The sequence below is a fragment of the Atractosteus spatula genome, chromosome 5 (genome assembly GCF_055471065.1).
Source record: "Atractosteus spatula isolate fAtrSpa1 chromosome 5, fAtrSpa1.hap1, whole genome shotgun sequence".
Classification (NCBI taxonomy): domain Eukaryota; kingdom Metazoa; phylum Chordata; class Actinopteri; order Semionotiformes; family Lepisosteidae; genus Atractosteus; species Atractosteus spatula.
In genome coordinates, this window is record NC_142710.1 from 1 (window position 1) to 20,135 (window position 20,135).

The window sequence follows — 20,135 nt, forward strand, 5'->3', positions numbered from 1 at the left end:
CAGGGAGCGAGACAGGTCCTGAAGGAGGCCAGGAACTCCCGAGCGGTGAGCCTCTCCCTTGCTGAGCAGCTGAGCCGGTCTGAATCTCCTGCTGTGTTGATCTGTGTGTGCTGTAGGCCTGTCTGCCTCTCGCAGTGTCTGTGACGCTGATCGCTGTCTCAGGGTCTGCTTCTTCTGCCTGTTCCTGTGCTTGAGTGCGCTGGCTGTCTTCAGTTCTGCGTCTCTCTGTGTACTGAGCTTTGCCCTCTGTCTGTGAGTTATTGACCCGGTCCTCTGTATTGCTAACCCATCATCTTTCACCAGTCACATTCAGCCAGGGCTTTCGCTGAACTCTCATCTCTCCGTTTTTTTTCTGCTTCAGCTCATGTCTCGCTCTCTTTCTGTTCATGCGTTAACCCATCTCTCTCTCCTAGTGGGTCTGTGTGGGTGTGTTAACCTGTCTCTCTCTCTCTCTGTCCCAGCTGTACCCGTCTCTCTGCGCGCTGGCCCATGTGCTGTGGGTGTGTTAACCTGTCTCTCTCTCCCAGCTGTACCCGTCTCTCTGCGAGCTGGCCCATGAGCTGTGTGTGTGTTAACCTGACTCTCTCTCCCAGCTGTACCCGTCTCTCTGCGAGCTGGCCCATGAGCTGTGTGTGTGTTAACCTGTCTCTCTCTCCCAGCTGTACCCGTCTCTCTGCGAGCTGGCCCATGAGCTGTGTGTGTATTAACCTGTCTCTCTCTCCCAGCTCTCTGTGAGCTGGCCCATGTGCTGCGGGTGTGTTAACCTGTCTCTCTCTCTCTCTCTCTCTCTCTGTCCCAGCTGTACCCGTCTCTCTGTGAGCTGGCCCATGTGCTGCGGGTGTGTTAACCTGTCTCTCTCTCTCTCTCTCTCTCTGTCCCAGCTGTACCCGTCTCTCTGTGAGCTGGCCCATGTGCTGCGGGTGTGTTAACCTGTCTCTCTCTCTCTCTGTCCCAGCTGTACCCGTCTCTCTGTGAGCTGGCCCATGTGCTGTGTGTGTGTTAACCTGTCTGTCTCTCTCTGTCCCAGCTGTACCCGTCTCTCTGCGAACTGGCCCATATGCTGTGTGTGTGTTAACCTGTCTCTCTGTCCCAGCTGTACCCGTCTCTCTGCGAGCTGACCCATGAGCTGTGTGTGTATTAACCTGTCTCTCTCTCCCAGCTGTACCCCTCTCTCTGCGAGGTGGCCCATATGCTGTGTGTGTTTTAACCTGTCTGTCTCTCTCTGTCCCAGCTGTACCCGTCTCTCTGTGAGCCGGCCCATGTGCTGTGTGTGTGTTAACCTGTCTGTCTCTCTCTGTCCCAGCTGTACCCGTCTCTCTGTGAGCTGGCCCATGTGCTGTGTGTATGTTAACCTGTCTGTCTCTCTCTGTCCCAGCTGTACCCGTCTCTCTGCGAGCTGGCCCATGTGCTGTGTGTGTATTAACCTGTCTCTCTCTCCCAGCTGTACCCGTCTCTCTGCGAGCTGGCCCACGTGCTGTGTGTGTATTAACCTGTCTCTCTCTCCCAGCTGTACCCGTCTCTCTGCGAGTTGGCCCACGTGCTGTGTGTGTATTAACCTGTCTCTCTCTCCCAGCTGTACCCGTCTCTCTGCGAGCTGGCCCATGTGCTGTCGGTGGACGGCCCGGTCAGGCAGCGGCTGGACTCTCTGGCTGGTGATCTCGCCAAGGCTGCTGACAAGGAGCTGCAGGTACCGAGGAAGACGCCGGCCTCCTCCTCCTCTCCCTCCCGCGCCCGTCTCTCCTGCCACTGCCCCCTGTGCCCCTGCTGACCGGCTGCCTCCTGCCCCCCAGGTGATCGTGGACTCCATGGTGTCTCTCTGCCAGGAGCTGTGCCCCCAGTCCGCGACACAGGCTGAGCGCCTCACCCCCCCCCTCTCCTCCGTCACCGACCGCGTCTCCATCCCTCGTTCCACCATCCGCACCGCCCTGATGGAGAGAGCAGGACAGGACATCCACCGGGCCCTGGAGTGAGTCTGTCCAGTCAGTGTGTCTGTATGAACCCCTCTCTCTCAGTGCAGTGTTAATGTACTGGAGTGTCCAGTCAGTCAGTGTGTCTGTATTAACCCCTCTCTCTTAGTGCAGTGTTAATGTACTGGAGTGTCCAGTCAGTCAGTGTGTCTGTATGAACCCCTCTCTCTCAGTGCAGTGTTAATGTACTGGAGTGTCCAGTCAGTCTGTCTGTATGAACCCCTCTCTCTCAGTGCAGTGTTAATGTACTAGAGTGTCCAGTCAGTCAGTGTGTCTGTATGAACCCCTCTCTCTCAGTGCAGTGTTAATGTACTGGAGTGTCCAGTCAGTCAGTGTGTCTGTATGAACCCCTCTCTCTCAGTGCAGTGTTAATGTACTGGAGTGTCCAGTCAGTCAGTGTGTCTGTATGAACCCCTCTCTCTCAGTGCAGTGTTAATGTACTGGAGTGTCCAGTCAGTGTGTCTGTATGAACCCCTCTCTCTCAGTGCAGTGTTAATGTACTGGAGTGTCCAGTCAGTGTGTCTGTATGAACCCCTCTCTCTCAGTGCAGTGTTAATGTACTGGAGTGTCCAGTCAGTCAGTGTGTCTGTATGAACCCCTCTCTCTCAGTGCAGTGTTAATGTACTGGAGTGTCCAGTCAGTGTGTCTGTATGAACCCCTCTCTCTCAGTGCAGTGTTAATGTTCTGGAGTGTCCAGTCAGTCAGTGTGTCTGTATGAACCCCTCTCTCTCAGTGCAGTGTTAATGTACTGGAGTGTCCAGTCAGTCAGTGTGTCTGTATTAACCCCTCTCTCTCAGTGCAGTGTTAATGTACTGGAGTGTCCAGTCAGTCAGTGTGTCTGTATGAACCCCTCTCTCTCAGTGCAGTGTTAATGTACTGGAGTGTCCAGTCAGTCTGTCTGTATGAACCCCTCTCTCTCAGTGCAGTGTTAATGTACTGGAGTGTCCAGTCAGTCAGTGTGTCTGTATGAACCCCTCTCTCTCAGTGCAGTGTTAATGTACTGGAGTGTCCAGTCAGTCAGTGTGTCTGTATGAACCCCTCTCTCTCAGTGCTGTGTTAATGTACTGGAGTGTCCAGTCAGTCAGTGTGTCTGTATGAACCCCTCTCTCTCAGTGCAGTGTTAATGTACTGGAGTGTCCAGTCAGTCAGTGTGTCTGTATGAACCCCTCTCTCTCAGTGCAGTGTTAATGTACTGGAGTGTCCAGTCAGTGTGTCTGTATGAACCCCTCTCTCTCAGTGCAGTGTTAATGTACTGGAGTGTCCAGTCAGTGTGTCTGTATGAACCCCTCTCTCTCAGTGCAGTGTTAATGTACTGGAGTGTCCAGTCAGTCAGTGTGTCTGTATGAACCCCTCTCTCTCAGTGCAGTGTTAATGTACTGGAGTGTCCAGTCAGTGTGTCTGTATGAACCCCTCTCTCTCAGTGCAGTGTTAATGTTCTGGAGTGTCCAGTCAGTCAGTGTGTCTGTATGAACCCCTCTCTCTCAGTGCAGTGTTAATGTACTGGAGTGTCCAGTCAGTCAGTGTGTCTGTATTAACCCCTCTCTCTCAGTGCAGTGTTAATGTACTGGAGTGTCCAGTCAGTCAGTGTGTCTGTATGAACCCCTCTCTCTCAGTGCAGTGTTAATGTACTGGAGTGTCCAGTCAGTCTGTCTGTATGAACCCCTCTCTCTCAGTGCAGTGTTAATGTACTGGAGTGTCCAGTCAGTCAGTGTGTCTGTATGAACCCCTCTCTCTCAGTGCAGTGTTAATGTACTGGAGTGTCCAGTCAGTCAGTGTGTCTGTATGAACCCCTCTCTCTCAGTGCTGTGTTAATGTACTGGAGTGTCCAGTCAGTCAGTGTGTCTGTATGAACCCCTCTCTCTCAGTGCAGTGTTAATGTACTGGAGTGTCCAGTCAGTCAGTGTGTCTGTATGAACCCCTCTCTCTCAGTGCAGTGTTAATGTACTGGAGTGTCCAGTCAGTGTGTCTGTATGAACCCCTCTCTCTCAGTGCAGTGTTAATGTACTGGAGTGTCCAGTCAGTGTGTCTGTATGAACCCCTCTCTCTCAGTGCAGTGTTAATGTACTGGAGTGTCCAGTCAGTCAGTGTGTCTGTATGAACCCCTCTCTCTCAGTGCAGTGTTAATGTACTGGAGTGTCCAGTCAGTCAGTGTGTCTGTATGAACCCCTCTCTCTCAGTGCAGTGTTAATGTACTGGAGTGTCCAGTCAGTGTGTCTGTATTAACCCCTCTCTCTCAGTGCAGTGTTAATGTACTGGAGTGTCCAGTCAGTGTGTCTGTATGAACCCCTCTCTCTCAGTGCAGTGTTAATGTACTGGAGTGTCCAGTCAGTCAGTGTGTCTGTATGAACCCCTCTCTCTCAGTGCAGTGTTAATGTACTGGAGTGTCCAGTCAGTGTGTCTGTATTAACCCCTCTCTCTCAGTGCAGTGTTAATGTACTGGAGTGTCCAGTCAGTGTGTCTGTATGAACCCCTCTGTCTCAGTGCAGTGTTAATGTACTGGAGTGTCCAGTCAGTGTGTCTGTATGAACCCCTCTCTCTCAGTGCAGTGTTAATGTACTGGAGTGTCCAGTCAGTCAGTGTGTCTGTATTAACCCCTCTCTCTCAGTGCAGTGTTAATGTACTGGAGTGTCCAGTCAGTCAGTGTGTCTGTATGAACGCCTCTCTCTCAGTGCAGTGTTAATGTACTGGAGTGTCCAGTCAGTCAGTGTGTCTGTATGAACCCCTCTCTCTCAGTGCAGTGTTAATGTACTGGAGTGTCCAGTCAGTCAGTGTGTCTGTATGAACCCCTCTCTCTCAGTGCAGTGTTAATGTGCTGGAGTGTCCAGTCAGTCAGTGTGTCTGTATGAACCCCTCTCTCTCAGTGCAGTGTTAATGTACTGGAGTGTCCAGTCAGTCAGTGTGTCTGTATGAACCCCTCTCTCTCAGTGCAGTGTTAATGTACTGGAGTGTCCAGTCAGTGTGTCTGTATGAACCCCTCTCTCTCAGTGTAGTGTTAATGTACTGGAGTGTCCAGTCAGTGTGTCTGTATGAACCCCTCTCTCTCAGTGCAGTGTTAATGTACTGGAGTGTCCAGTCAGTCAGTGTGTCTGTATGAACCCCTCTCTCTCAGTGCAGTGTTAATGTACTGGAGTGTCCAGTCAGTGTGTCTGTATGAACCCCTCTCTCTCAGTGCAGTGTTAATGTACTGGAGTGTCCAGTCAGTGTGTCTGTATGAACCCCTCTCTCTCAGTGCAGTGTTAATGTACTGGATTGTCCAGTCAGTGTGTCTGTATTAACCCCTCTCTCTCAGTGCAGTGTTAATGTACTGGAGTGTCCAGTCAGTGTGTCTGTATGAACCCCTCTCTCTCAGTGCAGTGTTAATGTACTGGAGTGTCCAGTCAGTCAGTGTGTCTGTATGAACCCCTCTCTCTCAGTGCAGTGTTAATGTACTGGAGTGTCCAGTCAGTCAGTGTGTCTGTATGAACCCCTCTCTCTCAGTGCAGTGTTAATGTACTGGAGTGTCCAGTCAGTCAGTGTGTCTGTATGAACCCCTCTCTCTCAGTGCAGTGTTAATGTACTGGAGTGTCCAGTCAGTCAGTGTGTCTGTATGAACCCCTCTCTCTCAGTGCAGTGTTAATGTACTGGAGTGTCCAGTCAGTCAGTGTGTCTGTATTAACCCCTCTCCCTCTCTTCCTGTCTCTCTCTCAGGGAGGTGAAGCTGTCTGTAGTCTCCTATCTCACAAACTCCATTGTGGACCAGATTCTGCAGGAGTTGTACGCTACTCACAAGACCCTGGTGAGTGACACACAATCCTGTCCCATCCCAGTGTTCCCAGTGGTCCTGCAGAACCACTGTTCCTGATGCTGTGATCCGTTGTAGCAGGAAGGGGACCCGGACAGTGATTCTGGCCCGAGATGGTCCATTACTGCTCAAGCCCAAACACAGTTCTCCTGTCCCCATCGGACCGGTGCCAGAGGGACCGACTGACCCGCTCCCAGAGTCTGAGCCCGGCAGTGTCCGATCGGACCGGTGCCAGAGGGACCGACTGACCCGCTCCCGGAGTCTGAGCCCGGCAGTGTCCGATCGGACCGGTGCCAGAGGGACCGACTGACCCGCTCCCGGAGTCTGAGCCCGCAGTGTCCGATCGGACCGGTGCCAGAGGGACCGACTGACCCGCTCCCGGAGTCTGAGCCCGACAGTGTCCGATCGGACCGGTGCCAGAGGGACCGTCTGACCCGTTCCCGGAGTCTGAGCCCGCAGTGTCCGATCGGACCGGTGCCAGAGGGACCGTCTGACCCGTTCCCGGAGTCTGAGCCCGGCAGTGTCCGATCGGACCGGTGCCAGAGGGACCGTCTGACCCGTTCCCGGAGTCTGAGCCCGGCAGTGTCCGATCGGACCGGTGCCAGAGGGACCGTCTGACCCGTTCCCGGAGTCTGAGCCCGCAGTGTCCGATCGGACCGGTGCCAGAGGGACCGACTGACCCGTTCCCGGAGTCTGAGCCCGCAGTGTCCGATCGGACCGGTGCCAGAGGGACCGACTGACCCGTTCCCAGAGTCTGAGCCCGGCAGTGTCCGATCGGACCGGTGCCAGAGGGACCGACTGACCCGCTCCCGGAGTCTGAGCCCGGCAGTGTCCGATCGGACCGGTGCCAGAGGGACCGATTGACCCGCTCCCGGAGTCTGAGCCCGGCAGTGTCCGATCGGACCGGTGCCAGAGGGACCGATTGACCCGCTCCCGGAGTCTGAGCCCGGCAGTGTCCGATCGGACCGGTGCCAGAGGGACCGATTGACCCGCTCCCGGAGTCTGAGCCCGGCAGTGTCCGATCGGACCGGTGCCAGAGGGACCGATTGACCCGCTCCCGGAGTCTTAGCCCGGCAGTGTCCGATCGGACCGGTGCCAGAGGGACCGATTGACCCGCTCCCGGAGTCTGAGCCCGCAGTGTCCGATCGGACCGGTGCCAGAGGGACCGACTGACCCGCTCCCAGAGTCTGAACCCGACAGTGTCCGATCGGACCGGTGCCAGAGGGACCGATTGACCCGCTCCCGGAGTCTTAGCCCGGCAGTGTCCGATCGGACCGGTGCCAGAGGGACCGTCTGACCCGCTCCCGGAGTCTGAGCCCGGCAGTGTCCGATCGGACCGGTGCCAGAGGGACCGACTGACCCGTTCCCGGAGTCTGAGCCCGGCAGTGTCCGATCGGACCGGTGCCAGCGGGACTGACTGACCTGTTCCCGGAGTCTGAGCCCGGCAGTGTCCGATCGGACCGGTGCCAGAGGGTGCCAGAGGGACTGTCTGACCTGTTCCCAGAGTCTGAGCCCGGCAGTGTCCGATCGGACCGGTGCCAGAGGGACTGACTGACCCGTTCCCAGAGTCTGAGCCCGGCAGTGTCCGATCGGACCGGTGCCAGAGGGACTGTCTGACCCGTTCCCGGAGTCTGAGCCCGGCAGTGTCCGATCGGACCGGTGCCAGAGGGACTGTCTGACCTGTTCCCGGAGTCTGAGCCCGCAGTGTCCGATCGGACCGGTGCCAGAGGGACTGTCTGACCTGTTCCCGGAGTCTGAGCCCGCAGTGTCCGATCGGACCGGTGCCAGAGGGACTGTCTGACCTGTTCCCGGAGTCTGAGCCCGCAGTGTCCGATCGGACCGGTGCCAGAGGGACTGTCTGACCTGTTCCCGGAGTCTGAGCCCGGCAGTGTCCGATCGGACCGGTGCAAGAGGGACTGACTGACCTGTTCCCGGAGTCTGAGCCCGCAGTGTCCGATCGGACCGGTGCCAGAGGGACTGTCTGACCCGTTCCCAGAGTCTGATCTCAGCTGTGTGTCATTGGACCAGCGCCAGAGATGATTTGAGTCTGAGACCCCTCGAGAGTCTCGGATCTGATAGTACTGATCTTCTCCAGCACTTGGACAGGAAGACGACAGACACTCTCACTTTGATTTCCTGCCTTGTTGAACATGAGCCTGTCACCCCCCCCCAGGCTCGCCATGTGTCCCAAGTGAAGCACTGGGCCCGGGAGGAGGAGGGCACAGGCACGGGCACGAGCCGGAGGAGACACCGCGACTCTCTGGACATCACTGACGAAGAGCTGGGCACCAGCATCGTGAGTGCGTGTGTGAGCTGAGCACCAGTATCACGAGAGTGTGTGTGTGTGTGTGAGAGCTGGGCACCAGCATCGGGAGTGCGTGTGTGAGAGCTGGGCACCAGCATCACGTGTGTGTGTGTGTGTGTGTGTGTGTGTGTGTGTGTGTGTGTGTGTGTGAGAGCTGGGCACCAGCATCGGGAGTGTGTGTGTGAGAGCTGGGCACCAGCATCACGTGTGTGTGTGTGTGTGTGTGTGTGTGTGTGTGTGTGTGTGTGTGTGTGTGTGTGTGTGTGCGTGCGTGCGTGTGAGAGCTGGGCACCATCATCGGGAGTGTGTGTGTGTGAGCTGAGCACCAGCATCACGTGTGTGTGTTTGTGTGTGTGTGTGTGTGTGTGTGTGTGAGAGCTGGGCACCAGCATCGGGAGTGTGTGTGTCTAAGCTGGGCACCAGCATCGTGACTGTGTATGTGAGATGGGCATCAGCATCGGGAGTGTGTGAGCTGGGCACCAAAATCGTGAGTGTGTGTGTGCGTGCGTGTGTGCTGGGCACCAGGTTTGTGAATATGTGTGAGCTGGGCACAAGGCGTCGTGTGTGTGTGAGCTTGGCACCAGAGTCGTGAGTGTGTTTTAGCTGGGCACCCGTGTCGTGAGTGTGTATGCAAGTGAGTGTGAGCTGGGCACCCGTGTCTTGAGTGTTTGTGCGAGTGTGTGTGAGCTGGGCACCCGTGTCTTGAGTGTTTGTGCGAGTGTGTGTGAGCTGGGCACCCGTGTCTTGAGTGTTTGTGCGAGTGAGTGTGAGCTGGGCACCCGTGTCGTGAATGTTTGTGCGACTGTGTGTGAGCTGGGCACCCGTGTCTTGAGTGTTTGTGCAAGTGTGTGTGAGCTGGGCACCCGTGTCGTGAGTGTTTGTGCGAGTTTGTGTGAGCTGGGCACCCGTGTCTTGAGTGTTTGTGCGAGTGTGTGTGAGCTGGGCACCCGCTTTGTCTCTGAATGTGAGCTGGGCACTAGCATCGTGAGTGCAAGTGTGTATGTCTGTGAATACGTGTCTGTAAGTGTGAACTGGACACCAGCATAGTGTGTGAGTGTGTGTGAGAGCTGGGCTTTTTGTGTGCGCTGGTGGGCATGTGATGATGGCGGATGTGGATTGGGGCCCCGGCCTCTGTCTCTTCGCCCTGTGCATCTCTGCCCCTTCCTGCAGGACACTATAGCGATAAAGAAGCGGACGTCCAGAATGAGGAGAATCCGCCCGGTTTCCACCAGACTGAGTGAGTTCACTGTCCCTGTATTAACCCCTCTCTCTCAGTGCAGTGTTAATGTACTGGAGTGTCCAGTCAGTGTGTCTGTATGAACCCCTCTCTCTCAGTGCAGTGTTAATGTACTGGAGTGTCCAGTCAGTCAGTGTGTCTGTATGAACCCCTCTCTCTCAGTGCAGTGTTAATGTACTGGAGTGTCCAGTCAGTGTGTCTGTATGAACCCCTCTCTCTCAGTGCAGTGTTAATGTACTGGAGTGTCCAGTCAGTCAGTGTGTCTGTATGAACCCCTCTCTCTCAGTGCAGTGTTAATGTACTGGAGTGTCCAGTCAGTCAGTGTGTCTGTATGAACCCCTCTCTCTCAGTGCAGTGTTAATGTACTGGAGTGTCCAGTCAGTCAGTGTGTCTGTATGAACCCCTCTCTCTCAGTGCAGTGTTAATGTACTGGAGTGTCCAGTCAGTCAGTGTGTCTGTATGAACCCCTCTCTCTCAGTGCAGTGTTAATGTACTGGAGTGTCCAGTCAGTGTGTCTGTATGAACCCCTCTCTCTCAGTGCAGTGTTAATGTACTGGAGTGTCCAGTCAGTGTGTCTGTATGAACCCCTCTCTCTCAGTGCAGTGTTAATTTACTGGAGTGTCCAGTCAGTCAGTGTGTCTGTATGAACCCCTCTCTCTCAGTGCAGTGTTAATGTACTGGAGTGTCCAGTCAGTCAGTGTGTCTGTATGAACCCCTCTCTCTCAGTGCAGTGTTAATGTACTGGAGTGTCCAGTCAGTGTGTCTGTATGAACCCCTCTCTCTCAGTGCAGTGTTAATGTACTGGAGTGTCCAATCAGTCAGTGTGTCTGTATGAACCCCTCTCTCTCAGTGCAGTGTTAATGTACTCTATTAACCCCTCTGTTTCTCTCTCCCTCAGGTCTAGGTGATGACTCCAGCTCCTCCCCTCCTCCCTCAGCCCCTCCCCTCCTCTCCACGCCCCTCTCTCACTCGGCATCGTGGGAAACCCTCTCTGCCCTGCCCACCCAGGGTGCACCGCTGCGTCACGTGACCCGGGTGAGGCCGAGACCGCCCAGGAGGCACCGGCGAGTCCCCGCCCCTCCGGAGATCCCCAACAACTCTGTGAGCGAAAGAGGAGTCTCCATCAGTCTCTGCCTGTCTTTCTCTCCCTCCCTATATCCCAGCTGTTTCCTCCTCTCCCCTCTCCCCCTTTATCTCATGTCCTGCCTGTCCCTCTCTTCCTCCTCTTCTTCCTGGTTCTAAGACAATCGCTCTCATTTCTAACACTCTGACCCTGACCTTGACCACGTAATCTCCTCTGTCTCTCTCACTGGTACTCAACCTGTCTCACCCTCTTTTCGGCTTTCTGAGCTTTCAGTCTCTCTGTTGCTGTTAACTCTCTCTGCCTGTTTGATTTCTAACCTGTCTCTCTCACTGGTGTTTAAACTCTCCCAACTCTTCTCAGTTTCTAAGGAGTTTCTCTGGATGTCGGCTGTTTCCCTCTCCTTCCCTCTTAACCTGTCTCTCTCTCCCTCTCTCTCATCATTAAAACATTGTCTAACACTCTCTGATCTCTAGCCTGTCTCTCTCTCACACGCGTCAGTAACACCTTGTCTAACTCTCTCTGATCTCTGACCCATCTCTCTCTCACACTCATCAGTAACACCTTGTCTAACTCTCTCTGATCTCTGACCCGTCTCTCTCTCACACTCGTCAGTAACACCTTGTCTAACTCTCTCTGATCTCTGACCCGTCTCTCTCTCACACTCGTCAGTAACACCTTGTCTAACTTACTGGTGTTTTAACCTGTCTCTCTCCTCTTTCTGCCTGTCTCTCTCTCCCTCTTACTTTCCCTGACTCTTTCGAATCCGGAGCCGCCAGTGCTTTGTGGGTCCCCGAGCTGCCTCGTCGTGCCGACGACGCCTCCGGGAGGGGCTCTTGTCGAGGGGTCTCCCCTCCTGGCCCCCCGGTCCTAACCCGTCTGTCTCTCTCTGCCTGCGCAGCACTGTGCTGAGAACGGCGCCGTGACGAGGCTGGACGACGGGCTGCCCGACTTCTACACCAAGAGGGTCCTGCCCGACAGGTGAGGCCTCGCTCGAACCCGGAGCCCCGAACCTCAAGCCACAAGTCCAGCCTGATCCCTGAACCCTGAACCCCAAGCCCTGAACCTCAAGCCACAAGTCCAGCCTGATCCCTGAACCCTGAACCCCGAGCCCAGTCCAAACTCTGAACCCCGAGCCCCGAGCCCCGAGCCCCGAGCCCCGAGCCCCGAGCCTGAACCCTGCACTCTGAGCCCTTAGATCTGAGTCCAGTCCGAATCCTTAACCCTGAACCTCAAGCCACAAGTCCAGTCTGAAACCCGAACCCTGAACCTCAAGCCACAAGTCCAGTCTGAACCCCCGAACCCCAAGCCCTGAATCCATTCCAAACCCCAAACCCCAGGCCCCGAGTCCAGTCTGAACCCCGAACCCCAAGCCCCGAGTCCAGTCTGAACCCCGAACCCTGAACCCCAAGTCCAGTCCGAACCCCGAACCCCAAGCCCTGAGTCCAGTCTGAACCCCGAACCGGGCAGCACCCAGTCAATCAATAATCAATACTGCGTGAGCCAGCCCCCACTCGACGCTCGGCTGCGATCGGGAGAGAATGCGCCCGAATTAACCCCCTGTCTCCCTCTGTCCGCCTGTCCCCCCGGCAGCCAGCTCTCCGCTCTGCACCAGGCCCAGTCGCTGCGCTCCCACAGGAAGAAGAGGCGCACCGTGCTGTCCATCTTCGGCTTCCGCCGGAACCGCAACCCCCCCGCAGCCAATCAGCACGCAGAGTCCGGGGCAGGGGGAGGGGCCTGTGGGGAAGAGTGCCGCACAGCGCCCCCTAGGTACAGCTCGGGGAACGACTGGGCTCCCTTTCCATCTGTTTCTCCAGGGAGGCTCTGGAATTGAAGTTTCAAATCGACGTGTGTGGACCTGTCTCACCTGTCTCAGCGCTGTGTGCAGTGTCTTGTCTGTGTGGACCTGTCTCACCTGTCTCAGCGCTGTGTGCAGTGTCTTGTCTGTGTGGACCTGTCTCAGCGCTGTGTGCAGTGTCTTGTCTGTGTGGACCTGTCTCACCTGTCTCAGCACTGTGTGCAGTGTCTTGTCTGTGTAGACCTGTCTCACCTGTCTCAGCACTGTGTGCAGTGTCTTGTCTGTGTGGTCCTGTCTCACCTGTCTCAGCGCTGTGTGCAGTGTCTTGTCTGTGTGGACCTGTCTCACCTGTCTCAGCACTGTGTGCAGTGTCTTGTCTGTGTGGACCTGTCTCAGTGCTGTGTGCAGTGTCTTGTCTGTGTGGTCCTGTCTCACCTGTCTCAGCGCTGTGTGCAGTGTCTTGTCTGTGTGGACCTGTCTCACCTGTCTCAGCGCTGTGTGCAGTGTCTTGTCTGTGTGGACCTGTCTCACCTGTCTCAGCACTGTGTGCAGTGTCTTGTCTGTGTGGACCTGTCTCACCTGTCTCAGCGCTGTGTGCAGTGTCTTGTCTGTGTGGACCTGTCTCACCTGTCTCAGCGCTGTGTGCAGTGTCTTGTCTGTGTGGACCTGTCTCACCTGTCTCAGCGCTGTGTGCAGTGTCTTGTCTGTGTGGACCTGTCTCAGTGCTGTGTGCAGTGTCTTGTCTGTGTGGACCTGTCTCACCTGTCTCAGCGCTGTGTGCAGTGTCTTGTCTGTGTGGTCCTGTCTCACCTGTCTCAGCGCTGTGTGCAGTGTCTTGTCTGTGTAGACCTGTCTAACATGTCTCAGCGCTGTGTGCAGTGTCTTGTCTGTGTGGACCTGTCTCGCCTGTCTCAGCGCTGTGTGCAGTGTGCAGTGTCTTGTCTGTGTAGACCTGTCTCACCTGTCTCAGCACTGTGTGCAGTGTCTTGTCTGTGTGGACCTGTCTCACCTGTCTCAGCACTGTGTGCAGTGTCTTGTCTGTGTGGACCTGTCTCACCTGTCTCAGCGCTGTGTGCAGTGTCTTGTCTGTGTGGACCTGTCTCAGTGCTGTGTGCAGTGTCTTGTCTGTGTGGACCTGTCTCACCTGTCTCAGCGCTGTGTGCAGTGTCTTGTCTGTGTGGTCCTGTCTCACCTGTCTCAGCGCTGTGTGCAGTGTCTTGTCTGTGTGGTCCTGTCTCACCTGTCTCAGCGCTGTGTGCAGTGTCTTGTCTGTGTAGACCTGTCTAACATGTCTCAGCGCTGTGTGCAGTGTCTTGTCTGTGTGGACCTGTCTCGCCTGTCTCAGCGCTGTGTGCAGTGTGCAGTGTCTTGTCTGTGTAGACCTGTCTCACCTGTCTCAGCACTGTGTGCAGTGTCTTGTCTGTGTGGACCTGTCTCACCTGTCTCAGCACTGTGTGCAGTGTCTTGTCTATGTGGACCTGTCTCACCTGTCTCAGCGCTGTGTGCAGTGTCTTGTCTGTGTGGACCTGTCTCAGTGCTGTGTGCAGTGTCTTGTCTGTGTGGACCTGTCTCACCTGTCTCAGCGCTGTGTGCAGTGTCTTGTCTGTGTGGTCCTGTCTCACCTGTCTCAGCGCTGTGTGCAGTGTCTTGTCTGTGTAGACCTGTCTAACATGTCTCAGCGCTGTGTGCAGTGTCTTGTCTGTGTGGACCTGTCTCGCCTGTCTCAGCGCTGTGTGCAGTGTGCAGTGTCTTGTCTGTGTAGACCTGTCTCACCTGTCTCAGCACTGTGTGCAGTGTCTTGTCTGTGTTGACCTGTCTCACCTGTGTCAGTGTACCTGTGTGTACCTGTGTGTACCTGTGTGTACCTGTGCGTACCTGTGTGTACCTGTGTGTAGTGTCTGTGTGGAGTCTGACACACACTCCCTCCTCTCTCTCTCTCTCTCGTCTTCAGTCACCCGGAGGGTCTGTACTCCCTGCTGCAGCCCCCAGGGAATGCTGGGAAGGCCGAGCCCTCCGGCCAGGACACCCGGAGCCCAGGGGCTGATGGGAAGAAGGTGCACTCTCCGGGGGACGGGGCAGGAGGCCTGGTGGAGGCGCGGCCGGTGCAGGGGGTGCCCCTCCCGGGCATGGGCCTGGGCAAGCTGATGAGCCTGGCAGCCAAGCAGGTGCAGTCCAGGGTGCGAGGCGGGCCAGCGCCGGGCGGGCACCAGGGGGCGCTGTCGGGCTGCCGCAGCATCTCTCAGGTCTCTCTCTCCCTCTTTCAGAAACCCGAGTCTGGAGTGGAGAGGCAGACCGACAGACAGGCTGGAGACAGCAGGCAGACAGACAGACGGGCCGCAGAGAGCAAACTGACAGACAGACGGGCTGCAGACAGCAGGCAGGCAGGCAGGGAGACAGACAGACAGGCTGCGCAGGGCAGGCAGGCAGACAGGGAGACAGACAGACAGGCTGCGCAGGGCAGGCAGGCAGACAGGGAGACAGACAGACAGGCTGCGCAGGGCAGGCAGGCAGACAGGGAGACAGACAGACAGGCTGCGCAGAGCAGGCAGACAGACAGGGAGACAGACAGACAGGCTGCGCAGAGCAGGCAGGCAGACAGGGAGACAGACAGACAGGCTGCGCAGAGCAGGCAGACAGACAGGGAGGTGGAGAGACGGGCCTCGGACGACCGCGGGACGTCTCCAGGCTCGGAAGTCCCAGCCCAGCCTGTGAAACCGGAGCCGCCGCCCCAGTCCAGCAAACCCAGCCTGGCCGGCCTGAGGCAGAGACACCTGCTGGAGAGCTCGGGTACTGCACCCCCCTGCGCCTGTGTGTCAGACAGCCCCAGCTGTCTCAGTGAGCGTGCTGTTAGTGTCGCTGTTGGTGACCTTCGGTTCTGGTCTCCAGCCTGGAACACTGTACGTGTGGAGTTTGCATGTTCCCCCAGTTCCCACCCACCTTTCTAAGGTCTGGGCCGGGCTGCATGGGGCCTCCGAGTTGTTGATGTGTGCGGAGATGTGGGAGCCCGTCTGTGCGTTAGAGATCTCGTGATAAGACGAAGACGCTGCTCATGCGCTCGTCTCTCTCTCTCTCTCTCTCCCGCACTCCAGGCCCACCATCGCTGGAGGAGGAAGAGGAGGAGGACGAGCGCGAGCCAGGCAGAGGAGAGCAGAGGGAGAGAGGAGGAGGAGGGGAGAGAGACAGAGGCAATGAAAGACGGAGACAGCCTCCCTCTGTCCCGAGCAAGGTGTGTGCGGACAGGTCTCCGTGTGCCTGAGACAGTGTGTGTGAGTGTGTGTGTCTGTCACTGTGCTCCTGTGTCAGTGTGTGTGTGAGTGTGTGCTTGTCCCTCTGTCCCGAGCAACGTGTGTGTGGACAGCTCTCTGTGTGCCTGAGACAGTATGTGTGAGTGTGTGTGTCTGTCACTGTGCTCCTGTGTCAGTGTGTGAGTGAGTGTGTGTGTGAGTGTGTGCTTGTCCCTCTGTCCCGAGCAAGGTGTGTGCAGACAGGTCTCCGTGTGCCTGAGACAGTGTGTGTGAGTGTGTGTGTCTGTCACTGTGCTCCTATGTCAGTGTGTGTGTCAGTGTGTGTGTGAGTGTGTGCTTGTCCCTCTGTCCCGAGCAAGGTGTGTGCGGACAGGTCTCTGTGTGCCTGAGACAGTGTGTGTGAGTGTGTGTGTCTGTCACTGTGCTCCTGTGTCAGTGTGTGTGTGAGTGTGTGCTTGTCCCTCTGTCCCGAGCAAGGTGTGTGTGGACAGCTCTCTGTGTGCCTGAGACAGTGTGTGTGAGTGTGTGTGTCTGTCACTGTGCTCCTGTGTCAGTGTGTGTGTGAGTGTGTGTGTGAGTGTGTGCTTGTCCCTCTGTCCCGAGCAAGGTGTGTGCAGACAGGTCTCTGTGTGCCTGTGTGTGCGAGTGTGTGTGTCTGTCACTGTGCTCCTGTGTCAGTGTGTGTGTGAGTGTGTGTGTGTCAGTGTGTGTGTGAGTGTGTGCTTGTCCCTCTGTCCTGAGCAAGGTGTGTGCGGACAGGTCTCTGTGTGCCTGTGTGTGCGAGTGTGTGTGTCTGTCACTGTGCTCCTGTGTCAGTGTGTGTGTGAGTGTGTGTGTGTCAGTGTGTGTGTGAGTGTGTGCTTGTCCCTCTGTCCCGAGCAAGGTGTGTGCGGACAGGTCTCCGTGTGCCTGAGACAGTGTGTGTGAGTGTGTGTGTCTGTCACTGTGCTCCTGTGTCAGTGTGTGTGTGAGTGTGTGTGTGAGTGTGTGCTTGTCCCTCTGTCCCGAGCAAGGTGTGTGCGGACAGGTCTCTGTGTGCCTGTGTGTGCGAGTGTGTGTGTCTGTCACTGTGCTCCTGTGTCAGTGTGTGTGTGAGTGTGTGTGTGTCAGTGTGTGTGTGAGTGTGTGCTTGTCCCTCTGTCCCGAGCAAGGTGTGTGCGGACAGGTCTCCGTGTGCCTGAGACAGTGTGTGTGAGTGTGTGTGTCTGTCACTGTGCTCCTGTGTCAGTGTGTGTGTGAGTGTGTGTGTGAGTGTGTGCTTGTCCCTCTGTCCCGAGCAAGGTGTGTGCAGACAGGTCTCTGTGTGCCTGTGTGTGCGAGTGTGTGTGTCTGTCACTGTGCTCCTGTGTCACTGTGTGTGTGAGTGTGTGTGAGTGTGTGTGAGTGTGTGTGTGTCAGTGTGTGTGTCAGTGTGTGCTTGTCCCTCTGTCCCGAGCAAGGTGTGTGCGGACAGGTCTCTGTGTGCCTGAGACAGTGTGTGTGAGTGTGTGTGTCTGTCACTGTGCTCCTGTGTGAGTGTGTGAGTGTGTGTGTGAGTGTGAGTGTGTGTGTGTGTGTGTGTGTGAGTGTGTGCTTGTCCCTCTGTCCCGAGCAAGGTGTGTGCAGACAGGTCTCTGTGTGCCTGTGTGTGCGAGTGTGTGTGTCTGTCACTGTGCTCCTATGTCAGTGTGTGTGTCAGTGTGTGTGTGAGTGTGTGCTTGTCCCTCTGTCCCGAGCAAGGTGTGTGCGGACAGGTCTCCGTGTGCCTGAGACAGTGTGTGTGAGTGTTTGTGTCTGTCACTGTGCTCCTGTGTCAGTGTGTGTGTGAGTGTGAGCTTGTCCCTCTGTCCTGAGCAAGGTGTGTGCAGACAGCTCTCTGTGTGCCTGAGACAGTATGTGTGAGTGTTTGTGTCTGTCACTGTGCTCCTGTGTCAGTGTGTGTGTGAGTGTGTGTGTGTCAGTGTGTGTGTGAGTGTGAGCTTGTCCCTCTGTCCTGAGCAAGGTGTGTGCAGACAGCTCTCTGTGTGCCTGAGACAGTGTGTGTGAGTGTGTGTGTCTGTCACTGTGCTCCTGTGTCAGTGTGTGTGTGAGTGTGAGCTTGTCCCTCTGTCCTGAGCAAGGTGTGTGTGGACAGCTCTCTGTGTGCCTGAGACAGTGAGCCAGCAAGTGTGTCTAGCAGTGTGTGTGAGTGTGTGTGTGTCTGTCACTGTGCTCCTGTGTCAGTGTGTGTGTTAGTGTGTGCTTGTCCCTCTGTCCTGAGCAAGGTGTGTGTGGACAGCTCTCTGTGTACCTGAGACAGTGAGTCAGCAAGTGTGTCTAGCAGTGTGTGTGAGTGTGTGTGTCAGTGTGTGTTAGTGTGTGCTTGTCCATCTGTCCTGAGCAAGGTGTGGGTGGACAGATCTCTGTGTGCCTGAGAGCCAGCAAGTGTGTCTAGCAATGTGTGTGTGTGTCTGTCACTGTGTCAGTGTGTGCGACTGTGTGTCTGTCAGTGTGTGTGAGTGTGTGTGTCTGTCACTGTGCTCCTCTGTGTCAGTGTGTGTGAGTGTGTGTGTGTGTCTTGTGGTGTGTGTGCTTGTGTGTGTCAGTGTGTGTCTTGTGGTCTGTGTGTCAGTGTGTGTCTTGTGGTCTGTGTGTGTCTTGTGGTCTGTGTGTCAGTGTTCACACTCAGCTCAGTTCCTCCAGTGACGTTTCACTCCTGTTCTCAGCAGCCAGAGAACCAGCAGAACAGCTCCCTCAGGTCTCCAGACCTGCCCCCTCCTGTGACCCCTGACCCTGACCTGCCTTCCTCTGTGACCTCACCGCTGGAGGGAGCCAATGAGAGAAGGGAACCGCCCCCTGTCCCGCCTGCCTCTGTGAAGCCTGTGTTCGGACAGGCTGACACTGCTGTCACTCAAGGTAACTGACACACACACACACACACACAAGTTGTGGGGAGAAAATGAAAAAAAACAAGTGAGCAAAGAAAAGAAATATTTTATGACTTATAATCAAGTTAGTTGCACTTCCACTGCTGTGCCTGTAAAGTGTGAGGGGGCGCTGTTGTTCACTGATGGTGACTGTGGCTGTTGTGCAGCTGACGAGGTGGTCCGAAACTCTGCTCCAATCAAACCGCAGAGAACCAGGAAAGCCCTGTCCTGTGATACAGGTACTGTCTGTCTGTCTGTCTGTCTGTCTGTCTGTCTGTCTGTCTGTTTGTTTGTCTGTTTGTCTGTTTGACTTTGTGTCTCCCTCCCTGTCTGTCTGTCTGTCTGTCTGTCTGTCTGTCTGTCTGTCTGTCTGTCTGTCTGTCTGCCTGTTTCTGTGTGTCATCCTGCTGGCCTTTGCCTGTATTCTTGTCTGCTTTTGTGCGTCTGTCTGTCAGCCTTTGAGTGTGTGTTGTCTGCCTTTGTGTCTGTGTGTCTGTCTGTCTGCCTGTGTGTGTGTTACTGTCTCTGTGTGTCACCCTCTTGGCCTGTCTGTCTTGCTCACTCATTGGGGCCCATCCTGTCGGTCTTAATCAGGCAGTGAGAAGGACAGCCCTAGCCCTCAAGAGAGGTCCTCGGAGAGGAAGCCCCCTGTGAAGAAGCCCAGAATCCCCCTGAATGCCCGAGTCAAGTCCCTGGACTGTCCCGAGAGAGGTCTGACTGCCCGAATGTGTGACAGACCTCCTGTCCGACTGCCTGTCTCGCTGACCATGTGCCTGTCTGTCTGCCTGGCCAACTGTTGGTCTCAGTGCCAATGCTGCTCTCTCCCTTCTGCTGACTGCCTGTGTGTCTCTCGGCATGTCCATGTTTCTGTCTGACTTCCTGTCTCACTGATGGATGTGCCTGCCTGTCTGTCTGTCACATCACCTGTCTGTCTGTCCATCTGCCTGACTGACCGTCTCACTGCTGGCATGCCTGTCTGTCTGTCTGACTGCCCTCCTTCTGCTACTTCTCTCGGTGGTCTCTAGGCGATGGGAACGCAGTGCCCGGCAACGGCGAGGCGTCATGACAACAGCAGTGGGAAACCGTGGGAAACCAAGAATGGGGTCGCCATGACAACGGTTGTCTCAGAAACGTTCTTGGTGACTGTTTGCAGCTCTGGAACCTTTCCATGTGCCTCCTCCAGGGGCAGTGTGTGTGTGTGTGTGTGTAATCCTATGGAGAGCAGCGTCAGCCTACACATTGTACAGAACATACAAACTGCTGAGGTTCGAGGCCGCTGTGTGGATAAACCCCAACAGGGCCCCGCAAGTTGGAGGTGAGGGGGGTCGGTTACCTGTCAGCCCAGGGAGACAGATGCACAGACACCTGGAGCCCCAGCCTGCCATCCAGTCTGATACCCAGCCGCTGAACCATCCTGTCATTCCACCAGACAACACCAGAGGGCAGTGTGGTGTTACAAGTACACATAATCATCACAGCAATTCAGAGCCTGGAATTATTATTATTATTATTATTATTATTATTATTACTACTATTATTATGACTATTATTATTATTACAACTGCTGCTGTAAAGTGCTGGACGGCTGAGATTTGCCTCTGACGAGCGATGTAAATATTGAGACGTATTGATGAGCTCTGCGCTGACCTGTCCTGACTGTGCCCTTGTGATTATTGAGACTCATGCTGTCGCACATGGCTTTACTGTGTCACTGACCCACAGCAGCCTCGCTGGCTGTTCGTTGACATCCGGTTCACCCCTCTGTCCTCCTCGTCTTTCTTTCTCGATGCAAGTGTAATATATTTTGTAAGAGATGAATAAATGCGCAGTTATTCC

The 20,135-nt window shown here is 55.6% G+C and overlaps 1 protein-coding gene across 1 annotated transcript; it reads left to right on the forward strand.

Annotated features, from left to right (window-relative positions):
• Positions 1 to 3: 3 nt before the first annotated feature.
• On the forward strand, positions 4 to 20,135 carry LOC148833208 (capping protein, Arp2/3 and myosin-I linker protein 3-like; the record flags this gene model as incomplete). Its single annotated transcript, XM_088917803.1, has 16 exons — positions 4 to 45; positions 1,574 to 1,687; positions 1,791 to 1,966; positions 5,655 to 5,742; positions 7,922 to 8,044; positions 9,224 to 9,290; positions 10,189 to 10,391; positions 11,273 to 11,352; positions 11,965 to 12,141; positions 14,121 to 14,334; positions 14,434 to 14,956; positions 15,259 to 15,395; positions 18,099 to 18,288; positions 18,467 to 18,538; positions 18,894 to 19,010; positions 19,325 to 20,135. Coding segments are annotated over 16 exons (2,364 nt in total), but the record flags the coding sequence as incomplete, so codon positions are not given.